At 38.6% G+C, this 12,595-nt stretch overlaps 1 protein-coding gene across 1 annotated transcript; it reads right to left on the bottom strand.

Annotated features, from left to right (window-relative positions):
* Window positions 1–139: 139 nt before the first annotated feature.
* On the bottom strand, window positions 140–11,646 carry eif4e1c (eukaryotic translation initiation factor 4E family member 1c). Its single transcript, XM_028603309.1, has 7 exons — window positions 10,887–11,646; window positions 9,548–9,633; window positions 4,025–4,120; window positions 2,024–2,087; window positions 1,659–1,772; window positions 1,392–1,531; window positions 140–1,256 (listed from the first exon to the last, which is right to left on the bottom strand). Exons 1-7 carry the CDS (start codon window positions 10,902–10,904, stop codon window positions 1,142–1,144), a joined length of 633 nt encoding a protein of 210 aa, XP_028459110.1. The 5' UTR covers window positions 10,905–11,646; the 3' UTR covers window positions 140–1,141.
* Window positions 11,647–12,595: the final 949 nt, after the last annotated feature.

The raw sequence follows: 12,595 nt of genomic DNA, 5'->3' as shown, positions 1-12,595 counted from the left end.
ATCAAAAGTGCTCTATAAATAAAAGATTACCGGTATTATTATTATTATTATTTTGTGCCTAAGTTAGAACAGGTTGCTAGAAGTAATTAACAGGTCTGTAAAACCATAAATGTAATGACAAAACAAGACAACATGGTTCTGGTTTTAATGCAAAGCACTTAACCTTTACTTGAAAGAAGGTAATATACATCCTGGAATTACAGATAAAGATACATTATCAGCAAAATCATTTCACAATGAATATCTTTTCTTTGCATTAAACAAGAGAGGAGTGTGACATTATCTACAGTTTTTGTTAGGAAGAAAACAGTGAAAAGCACACCTAATTCTTTCAGCATCTTTACTTAATAGTAAAAAAATTCATCTATATGCAGTACTATATATATAAAAAAAAAAAAAAAAAAAAAAAAAACATTTCATGGTCGTCTTTCAACTAAGTAATTCAACTGCAATGCATACATTATAAATAAATGTAAGGGGAAGAAAAAAAGTTTAAAAAGTTCTACAAGCAATATTCCACAATTCCAGCATGGCTGAAACAATAAGTGGCCCCAAATCCAAACCATATGCTTTGGAGTGCGACCACAGCTTTTACAAACCTTTAAGATACTGTAGATTCTTCAAGCGGGTGTGTCTGAAAACCCAACTCATGCGTAACACTTCTGGAAAAATCAAGTTAAAATTGCCATTAAAAATTGTTCAGTGAAAGGATAAGTTGACTTTCTTTACCTGTGAGGTGAGAAACAGCTTTTGTACTGAGTGAGAACTCAGCATAAGAAAAACGCAAGACTGTATAGTTTTAGTTATTAAGTACTGAAAAAAACATTTTTCTTAGCTAAGCTAGGGGAGGCCACCGGTATTAATCACAGAACTCTTCAACTCTAAAAAGGAAATAATTTGTATTATCTCGCTCACCAGTTACATTTTGAACTAAATACTCCTTTCTGGCCTCCTCCCGATTTATAAACATCACCCCACTGGTTTGTCATGTTGCGGGAAGCTCCAGCTGTATACACTATGAACAATTCTCTTTTCAATAAAAAAAGGAAAAGACACTTGACAACTCAAAATTATTATTGTGATGATGCGGTCTGTAATTGTTTAAATCTACAGCAAGTTGAAATGGGGGTGGTGGAGTTTTTCAAACGGAGTACATGTTCTTGGTGGTGGACCCACTCTTGCTGGATGTGTCGTCATGCGACTGGTAGCCAATCAAGGCTTTGATGGGGAGGTTCAGACGCTCTTTATAATTTTGCCTGTGGAAAGAAAAACAATGAGTGGTGTGTGAAGACTAACCCTAACTTAGGGTCTCCATCTAGTGGTCAGCAACAGTACTTTCCACCACTTGTACTTGCATTATTTCCTGTCGACGATGTGACTTTTCAACTTACCCTATCGTCATGATGGCTTCCCTGTTTTGGCAGTTGCTTGTCCAGATGGCTATTTTGTCACCTTTAGGTCTGACGTTGACCACAGCTCCACACACATCTTCACTTGCCTCATCAAATGACTCACCGACTAAACACAAGAGCTGCAAAATACACAAAACATGACACACTATGAGTCATAATTGTTGTATGTTGTTTGTATCATGAATCCCAATTGTTAAGAAGGAATAGGTTCATCTGTGAGCTGCTCCATGAAAACAGTTGTCTTACCGTCTCCATCCAGTAGCGGTCAAGGTCATTGTGTCTCTGTTGCTTATTGAGAGTCATCAGCCATCGACCCCCCAGCTTGTTCCTATCGTCCTCCCACATTGGCTTGATCCCATCCTGACACACAAAGTCGAAAGTTGATTATGGTGGTGGGGTGGTTTAAAGTGTAAAATGCAGTTTGCAACAATAAAAATTCTATGATTAAAAAAAAAAAAAAAAAAACCTTAATAGTTTCACTACTATGAATTTGCAGTCATAAGTTTAACTCTGCGGCTCGAATGAGTCTTAATTTACATGCTGCAAACATCCCAATGGCTGAAAAGGGAAACATTTTTCTTAAAAAAAAGAAAGATTTTTAAAGGCCTTACCTTAAATAAACAATAATCGCAGCCAAAGCCAAGTTTGCTTGGTTGCTGTATGTGGTTGTATAATCTGTAAGAGACACAGAATAGTGTTGAAAGTACAGTATTCCAACATTTTGACTAGAGTGACAATATGAGCTTCATCAGACATAGTTCAGATTCATTGGTACAGTGAAGAATTAATTCAATAGCGATAAAAGGCTACATATTGAGCCCCTTTTACACAAGCACTTAAAAAGGACAATTCTGTGATTTTCAACCTTATCTCTATCTGAATGAGGGAAATGGTGTGAAAAAAAGTCTGCGGTCCTTTAAATGTTCTGTGTCTCTGGTGCTCAGCTGGAGGAAGCGGCAAAATCTGCTCTAATTCAGGACACCAGTGACATCACTGGTGTCTAGAAGAACTACAAGCTACTTTAACTTTGGTAGCTGGGAACACAATGTCGTTTACAAACTTCTATTGTATTACAAGCTAACTAGGGGATATTTTCAGATCTTACTGTGAATTAAGATTTTTTTTAAAAGATGCTGAAACAGTGTAAAGACTTTAGGGCTGTCAAAATTGCTCAAAAATGACGTTCGAATATTCCCTCTAAAATAACACCGAATATTCGAACATCTGGTTGCGCATGCATCCAAGGTGGCGCGCGACATCGTGACGTCAAAATGATGCAATATCCGACCGAGCCGAGGTCGCTCACGGCTCTTTTTTTTCAGCGGCGCACAACAAAGCGGAAACAGGAGGACTGAATGAGTTCGCCAACAACCGGATGCCAGGACTCTCAGAGTGACTGCAGGTCTCTCTGGTAAGCTTACAGGGTTAAGATGAGTTCTTTTATGGTGAATGAAAGGCTCGATCCGACGAAGTAGGTCAGTGAATCACATTGAATCATTGACGGCAATGCTGCTGCCAGTTCTGCCGTTGTTTACCTTTTTCTTCTTCTTCTAGTCCGTAGAAAGGGCAGCGTCGGTAGCCTTTGCTCATTAGCGCCACCTCTGTTCAGGAGAAGACTGCAGCTAGTGTCGCGACCACCAGCGCAGGTATAAATAGTCACGGCGATCTCATGATGTCACATTTGTATGCGCCAGCTGGGCTGCATCCAGTATGTAACGGCTTTCAAGCGCGCTAGCAAAGCAGACAGCCTCCGCTACCGCAAGCGTTTTTTTCCACTTTTTTTTTTAAAATTTGAATATTAATTTTTACCTTCGAAATTATTTTTTTAAAACTATTCGAATATATATTCGAATTTAGAATATTCATTGACAGCCCTAAAATACTTAACTAAGAGTATCCAGCGAGTTTTAATTTTTTTGGTGTCCCGTTTGAATGAAGTGTGTTTTATGATGAGTTAACAATGTAACGTTAATTAATCTTGTCTTAGTTCGGAGAAAGAGACAAACTTAAATTCAAAAGGTGTACAGTTGTATTTTTTATTTTCTTCTCATTTAGTGAGTTTATTTTGTTAACTAAGAAAGCTAAGAGAGTTCAGCGCTGCTCGTGCAATGCATCCTGGTAAATGTAGGCACAGCTGCCATGTCTCCACAAGCAGGCGAACTCACTTTCTCATTCAATATAGCACACACTGAGAAATGTATTTCTTCAATGGACATCCAAAGTAAAGGTGCCAAATTTCCCCTTTAAACCTGTAAATTCCCTTGTGTTTTACACGTTATGTGAAAAGGTGCCAATCGCTTTCCAGTAAAAGTTGTTCTGCTACTTGGGAAAATAGAGGAAAATATAAGCATAAACAAAGTTGTTGCATACTCAAATTACCCGCATGTTAACTTAATATACACCACTATTCAGTGATCTGTGCCCCCATCTGTGTTACAAATAATTTAATGACCAGGTAATTTCTCTAAATCTGCATAAAAATAAGTGTCTTCAAGAAATCCCTTATCTTCACGTGTATTTACTGAGTAAGACACTTTTTTCAATATGCCATTCTTCTGAGGTTTATAAAGTGACAAAAACATAACATTACAGGATTAGTAGAGAAAACTTACGCCCAAAAGTCTTCAACTGTGTCAAACTTGGAAATGAGACGCAAGTTCTCTGTCCAGCTTTTGCTCTTGTCGTTTTTGAAATACCACAGGGCCCATCTGAAAGGAAAAAATAATCAAAAACACTCAGCAAGTAACGGACTGTAGGGAAATTACTAAAGTACAATCGTGCATATACAGTGTGTATATATATATATATATATTTTTTTTTTTTGAACAGCAAAACAAGAATATTCTTAAATCTCAGTAGTCTGATGAAATGTCTAAAAAGTAATTTACTGTGAGTACTATTGTATGAAAAACAAAATAACCTTAAGTTAAAGTCCTAATAACACAGATACACGCCCTATTTCACAACAGAACACAACAGTATGCATATTGATGCAAAAGAACAGAGAAAGCTGGCCATCATCAGCACTACAAGTGCAGCCTTTGTTTGTGACAGACGCTGTTATTCTTTCATCTATTCCCAGGAGGGATGGGGCTAGCAGGGGAGGGATGAGGGCAATGACAGGACATAAGCCGAACCCTGCGCTCTCCACTACCCCCAACCACCACAACAACAGGAACCAACCATCAACCACACCCATGTGCCATAAACACAGAAGTTACTTCACTGAACGAAGACAGATCATAGCATTAAACGGTACTCCTGTCATGTAGAAACTCCACTGGCACACATTACACAAGAGTGGTGGAGGGACTTGACAGCATACAGGGGTGACTCTTCTGGTGAACCCAGCTGACAACAATTTGTTTACCTGAGTGGCATGTAAACAAACATGGCAGATATTAGGTCAAGTCAGTGAGGAATTTATCGAGGGCCCTCCTCCTCATGTGTCACTCAATTCTCTCACTAATATGACTCAGACCAATTAAAAAAGTCATTCAACCATTTCCTCCGTTGGTGGTGGATTGTATTGCCAAACACAGGTGTAGCTATCTTGGCTAACTGTGCTCTTGTATAAAATTTTTTTTTTTTGTTAAAGATTTTTTGGGGCATCAGCCCTTAATGGAAAGAACAGCTAGATATGAAAGGGTTGAGAGAGAGGGGGGGATGACATGCACAAAAATCGTCTCAGGTCGGACTTGAACCCTGGACCTTCTGCGTCGAGGCATATACCTCTACCCACTGATCCAACCCAGCCACAACTGTGCTCTTGTTTTGACATAAAGGCACCAAAAATGGAGAGACAGTGCTGGGCGGTATACCGGTGTATACTAGGGATGGGCATTCAATAAAATTTTCTTAAGTCGATCGTCGGGAGAATTAACGATCGACTATTGATTAATCATTAATATTTTTATATTAAAAATTCATTATTTAACTTTTTAGAAGTTAAAAATGCAATGAAAATACAGCTTGTTTTTCCTCGATATCTTAATTACAAGAAGTAGAACTTGTGGCAGTTAAACTGGAGGTTATAGATATAGATTATAGATATATGCGCTGCGCGGTGTGGTGCTCTGAAGCAGCAGAACCTGCAGCTGTGAGCCGGTGTTCTTAAACAGAGACCTTCGTTTGTTCCAAAATAATAAATAAAAAGAATCATGTTAAATAATAACCTAACCCAAAACATAATACTAGATCTGACAGGTTTTGTCAAAATGTAACTCAAAACTATCCAAGGCACGGACAAAGCCTAATAACAAAATAACCAGTAGGCTAACTCAGATACAACTTCTGCACCAGTCTACTGATGTTTGTTGAGAAAGATAAGCATGGTGACATGATCTGGGGTCAGACGCGACCGCTACCTGGTGACCGTCAGTCCAGCCGCCGAAAACAGCCGCGTTGCCAGGATGCACAGGTACCTCCGCGCTAACTTGGCCAGCCCGGGGAACCTTATTCCGTTCTTTGTAGTGAGTTTCTACCAGTCTGGTGATGATACGTCGTGACGAAATGTGATATGCTGGTTCCAATATCCATCGCAATGAACTTGCAGGTCCCTTGGGTAATTTTCAATGCTCGTTGTGCATCGCAGCTCCTCCGTGCTAACGGCAAGTTTATGCTAGGTTGAGACTGAGAGCAGGATTCACCGCAGCCGCCACAGACATTAACCAGGGTCGGGTGCACTTTGCTTAGTGGTAGGCTACATCATTTGAGTCGTGGCTGTGTTGTACTTATACATGGCATCAAGTGTTTACAGTGAACTAAGTTTTTTTGTTTTTGTTTTGTTTTTTAAAACGCCACACTTTGCCGTGTCCTCTTCATGATTACTTTTGAAATCAAAATGGAAACTCGCAGCCAGGTAACTGAGTATGGAGTCAAATATTGCCCCCAGGTGGTAAAATGTTTAATTGCTGCCACACTGTGAAATTAATTTCATTGCTTCAAGACTCACACTATGCAACCAGCATTAGTTTAATCGATAACAAATTAACGTGATCGACGAAATTCTTAATTATCAATCGTCGAGTAATCACGCCCATCCCTAGTATACCGGTATTAATTTCCCGTATGATACGAATTTTTCATATACTGTAATACCAGTGCATTGCCGCAGAAAGCGCTACGGCCGAAGTAGCTAGCTAATCTGCGAGTGAATCGAGAACAGGAGCCCTGTTAACGGCGTACCCTTCTCACTCATGGTAGTAACTTTATAACACAATAACCCACAACTAACTCTTTAAAACAGGATAAAACGCCATAGCACACAACAATTTGTGACTTAAACTATTTCTAACACTAATAATTTTACATTTACAAATTTACACCGCCAGACGGCATGTTGGGTAACATTATAGCTGCTAGGTAGCCAGGTAGCATAACAGCCTATTAAGCTGGGAGAGGCTCTGGTCGCTACTGCACATTCAAGAACAGAGGAGAAAGTTAGAGGATGAAGAATGACCGGAGATACACCAGAACAACGTATGCTCAAGAGAGGAGCCGTCTGTTGTTTCGAAGTTTTTTGTTTCTTAAAAAATTGGACATAATTTAGCCACTGTTGTTGCCCGTCGCTCTAAAGTTATTCGCCGGTGCTAACGTTAAAGACATGTCACTTCAAGCATGCAGCGGAGCAACATTATGAACGCAATAACAATCCACCTACGGTCCCGCTACAGACAGTTGAGAAAGACGGGAGACAGACGGGTTCAGAGCAATGATTAAAACACTGGATTTAAGATGTCTTGCCTCGCTGAAATACATCCGCCAACCTACTAACATTATTCAAACACTGAAGGAGGCTGACAGCGGAGCTACATTCAGTTGCCCACTTTTCTACAACAACCTAACTTACCTGTGGCCAAGGTAGTTTATACAACTATTGTTTTGAAAAGTATGTGTATTTATTCAATTTAAGTTTATTTTACTACTTTGCACAATAAAAATAGTTTGATTCTGTAACTGTTAATGCATTCTCCTTCATAAAACCTTATAGTATAATGTTATTGAGCCAAGCAAACCCTTTAGTAATCAAAGCTTTTAGTAAACATGACAAAATGTTTTTGTGATATTCTATATACTCCTGACAGTAGAATAAGCCATTATAAACCTATATAAAAGCCCAGTCAAGCAAAAGAAAGAAAATACCGTGATATACCGTGAAACCGGCAGAATCCTAAAAAAAAACGTGATACAATAAGGAGATTGTGATGCTGTAGAGAAAGAAAGCAATAGTTTTAGACAGGTGTACCTAATACACTGGAAACCGTGTTTTAGGTTTATATTTGTATATAATATATATAACACACCAGTCTTACAAGATTCTAATTAATTCAACAAGCCAGGACTTCCCTATAGTGAAGAACAGTTGTGAGGCAAGTCGGAAGCGACAACATCTAGCCCTCTAAATGAGCCTTTTACCATTGACTCTTCAGTGGACGCCTCCAAATACAAAAAGCCGACCAGTTTAAATCAAATCTGAGCGCCTAAAACCAGAATAGCTAGAGCAGCAGATGTGGACAACCTTGACCTCTGAGGCTGGGCTGAACAAGCAGAACGGCCTAGAAGTGACTTACTAACTATTCAGCATTTCCTAAACCGCCTGTACAATGCTCCTGACTAGCTCGTCACCTCCACAGAACTATGATAACATTTCTAAAAGGACAATAGTGAACAACTGCAACACTGACATGCAGAGTAGGAAGCTTCTGATTTAAACCTAAAAATAGTCTCCACTTACATGATATAATTTACCTGTAAATTTACTATCATGATTTTCTTGTGACTTTTCTTTGGCACTCTTCAACAAAACACAAATATCCACCAGTTGTCAAAAAAACTAATTTTCTCCAAATCATTTTACTAAACGTGATGGTTTAAAAACAATTAACACAAAATACCAGTTTACAAGTCACAGTGGAGAAGCACTTTGACTACTTTCTCTACTCAGCTGGTATTAAAACCAGCAGTATCCAATCATTGTTGGTAGTAAGTCTAAGTACCTAAAGTTAAAAGTCAAGGAAGTTTTACATTTTTAAAAGGTCCTATTACATGCTGCTTTTTGGATGCTTTTATACAGGCCTTAGTGGTCCCTAATACTGTATCTGAAGTCTCTTTCCCAAAATTCAGCCTTGGTGCAGAATTAGCCACTAGAGCCAGTCCCACAATGAGCTTTCCTTAGGATGTGCCCTTTCTGTGTCTGTAGTTTTAAATGCTATTGAGGAGGAGAGAGAGGGAGGTGGAGGTGTGGCCTTGACCAACTGCCATGCTTCGCTCATTTGCAAGCCATGATGTCTCTCTCTCTCTCTCTCTCTCATGGGTGGGCCAAATTCTCTGGGTGGGTAAAGCAGAGAAAGGGGAGGTAACCTTTCCCCTTATGACATCATAAAGGGAAGATTCCAAATTGGCCCATCTGAGCTTTCATTTTCTCAAAAGGCAGATCAAGATACCCAGGGCTCGGTTTACACCTATCGCCATTTCTAGCCACTGGGGGACCATAGGCAGGCTGGGGGGAAAGCATATTAATGTTAAAAAAAACACATCAAGTGAAATTTTCATGCCATAGGACCTTTAAGGATTGAAAAATCTGTAAATGACCTTCCATTTGCTCTTCAGTGCAAAACCGGTTTCATGCAACCTCCCCAAACCTCTCAAATGTGTAATTAATATGTACTGCAATAAAAAGACTATTGACCTTATTCTAAAAGGGGACAATAAACAGTAATAACTTCTTTTTTTTGCCTTTGACTTTATACAGAGAATACATTGTTTAGACTGAAGAGCCCTCCCCCATTTGTGTGTTACAGTATTAGTTTCCTTCTAGTAATTAGCCTTTGTCCCATTATTTCTGTTATGTTGTGACTGTATGTGTATATATTGCAAAACCCATTTTGGGTCCTTTTTAACAGCAGTAGACCATATGTTACCAAGCAGATGGCTTACAGTATTTATCGCAAAATGCCATCAAATTTTTTTCAAAAGGTCAAAGTTTTGAGGATCCAAAAATGCTGTTTAAATGACAAATTCTGTATTACAATTAGTGTCTAAATCTCAACTAATAGCAGAATACTGCAGTCTGTGAGCACAAGCACCTTTCGGTTGAAATATCCTGTCAAACACAGCAGCTGTTTTATTCTCACCTGTTTTGCAAGGGGTGCTTGATATACTGCTCAGGATTTGCAACGACTTGGCTTTCAGTTGGTGGTTCTACAGTTTCGGGTGCCTTCTGCAGGAACACACACAAACACATCATATCTTTGAAAACAAAAGACATTTATTCATAAATATCTATGTCAGTCTCCTCCCTGTGTGTTAATTGATCGCCACCAAAATGTGCAAAGTTTGTACAGGTTTTCATTTAAAGCTGAGGTGGGAGATTTTACTAGTATTTTACTAATCTTGTGATATATTTTTAGTATATAGCCTAAACTATTAGAGTTGTTCCGAAACCGATACCAATATCAGAAATGCCTCTGATGCTGCCTAAAATGCTGGTATCGGTGAGTATGTTTTTGTATTTTTCCATTATGACTGTCAAATTAGATAATAAAAGAAAGTTATGACATTCATTCTCTGTATGTATTTCATGTATGTAGTTCATGTTTTAAAAAGGATTTAACCTAAACCAAAGCATACAACAAGGATAGAAATTATATCACATCCATAAGGGGTTAGTATACAGCTGTTAAACAAATCGGTAGGCTAATCGGTATTGGTTGATTCGAAAGTTCAGGTATCGGAATCGGTATCTGAAAGACTTTCTCAGGAACCATAGCTATCACATACACTATTAAATAGGTTATGAAACATAACGTTACACTGCCAGACTATCGACATGTAAGTTAATGTTAAGTGTTTATTTTAAAGCAATGTTAATTAATTGTAGTGTTTATAAACAGAAGTATGCAGCTCTACAACGTCAAACACTTCTAACCATTATAAGTTTACAGCTCACAAAAAACGGCTATCATTTGATTGGTAAAAAAACCCGTTAATAATCAATTGGTAAAATACAAGCTAACGCTACAGTTAGGTAGCTAGCTAAGTTAACATCGCTAGCACTAGTTTTAGCAGACATGCTAAGCTAGCTATGAGCTAGCCAGATACACACGTGTCAAGATTGTCTAACATTTAATTAATATTAACATCGTATGAGCATTTAAAATGTGCTAATAGTTAATTATGATCACCAGGATATTAACTAATATCGAAGTAGATTAAAACAAATCATTGATTGGAGTTTGAATGAACGACGTGCAATGAGTCCCTCCCTTGCCTTTTATCCATCACATTGCTGTGCATGCTAACTGCTAACTGTGGTCCACATCAGGGAGCCGAAACACAATCATTTCCCAAATATTGGAGATGCCGTCTCAAGGAAGCAGGATTATATAACAAAGTCGCAAGATACAGTGAAGATTTAGTCAGTCTTTCCATGAATATTAGTCGATTTTTTTCACCATCTCTTATCTCTCTTACCGGCTCGGATGTCGCCATCTTGACAGTAGAAATATTCTGCCTGTTCAGCGATTCTGCGTCACACCGCGTCACACTGGTCACACTCACACTCTTCTTGTGATTTTGAATGGCGGTTGGCAACCAGCTTTTGGAGCATTACCGCCACCATCTGGGCTGGAGTGTGGTTCAAGAGGTCAACCTACACTTTCTTAAATCCTTATAAATAACCCAGTTATCTTCAAAAAAGAAAACAAAAAATTTAAACAAATTTCACCAGACCCTTTTTGCAGTATATCAGGTAAATGTAATGTCATCTGGTTTTCAACAAGTTGTGAAATCAATCTTTGTCTGGCTTGATGATATTTAGGACAATACATTATTACATGCTCTATGGTCTCTTGACTTTTTCAATATTCACACATTCCATCAACATGCTTTTTCATTATAAATAATGTTCCATTTAATCCTGTATGTCCTAGCCTCATTCTGGACACAATGTCTTCTTCTTGCTTACATCTGTGCATTCCTGTTCTTCCCCACCTTTCCTTGAATTCTATACAGGTGCCTCCCAGACTGTTCCTTATCCCACCAAAACTGCCATTTAGCATTTGTTTTAGCTTTAATTATACTTTTGACATCAGCTTTACTGTATTTAATATTCACCTCTATATCAGGCAGCTCTGCTGCTTTCTTTGCACACTTATCTGCTAATTCATTACCTCTTACACCTATATGAGCTGGTACCCATATAAATGTAGTACTAATACCGGACTTAATCAGATTGTTAGCTAGCTGCAGCATGTCATACACTATGTCCTGTCTAGACTCAAAATGAAGAAATTTAAGGCTTGTCAAAGCTGAGCTGGAGTCTGATGCAATCACAACTTGCTTAGGTCTATTGCTCTCTACCCACAGCAAGGCCATCCATATTGCTAACAGTTCTGCTGTGTATACAGCTAAATCATCATTAATTCTTTTAGCAGATTCAATGTTTAATTGAGGGATAACATATGCGATTCCCATTTTCGTATTGGTCTTCTTTGATGCATCCGTATATATTGATTCCTTCTTTATATTTCCTTGAAATGTATCTCTGTACCCTGTAATGATCCACTTCAGTGACTTCCTTTTCCTCCAATAAGCCTAAGTCAACTGGAACTTCTAACAAAAGCCAAGGAGGAACAACTGGACAGACCACTGAAGGGCTTATGTCCAGTGCACTAATTCCCATCATGATTACTTTCTGCCTTATTGTCCATCCAAAACTTTTAATTAGATCATTCTCTCTTTCTTGACAGTGCCATAAAACTGACTGACTCAAATGTTTGTCACCATGACCCCTCAAATTCACCCAGTACACAAGAGCCAGCTGATCTCTTCTAAGATGGAGAGGCATCTCCCACATTTCTACCTGAACAGCTGCCACTGGAGTGGTCTTAATTGCCCTACAGCATAGCCTCAAACCTTGATTTTGAATTACATCTAACTTCTTTAATGATGTTTTAGCAGCAGACCCATACACTATACACCCATAATCAAAAAACCGATCTCATAAGTCCTGTATAAATGGATTTCAGCGCAGGCCGACTTGCACCCCATTCTACTCCACGCAAACATCTCATCACATTCAACACTTTCTTACATTTATCTATAATTTTTTGAATATGTATTGTCCAAGTCAGTTTTTTGTCAAACCAAATACCTAAATATTTGAAGAATTCCACTTGTTC

The sequence above is a fragment of the Perca flavescens genome, chromosome 17, assembly GCF_004354835.1.
Source record: "Perca flavescens isolate YP-PL-M2 chromosome 17, PFLA_1.0, whole genome shotgun sequence".
Lineage (NCBI taxonomy): Eukaryota > Metazoa > Chordata > Actinopteri > Perciformes > Percidae > Perca > Perca flavescens.
Note: the sequence above shows the minus strand (reverse complement) of the source record. Positions and strands in the feature narration are given on the sequence as shown.

Excerpts from the sequence above, each read along its gene's own strand:
- eif4e1c (XM_028603309.1), bottom strand. Across the intron at positions 2,088-4,024 it reads ACAGTTGAAGACTTTTGGGC|ATTATACAACCACATACAGC; the intron begins GTAAGTTTTCTC and ends TGTCTCTTACAG. Across the intron at positions 1,532-1,658 it reads ACCGCTACTGGATGGAGACG|CTCTTGTGTTTAGTCGGTGA; the intron begins GTAAGACAACTG and ends TGTATTTTGCAG.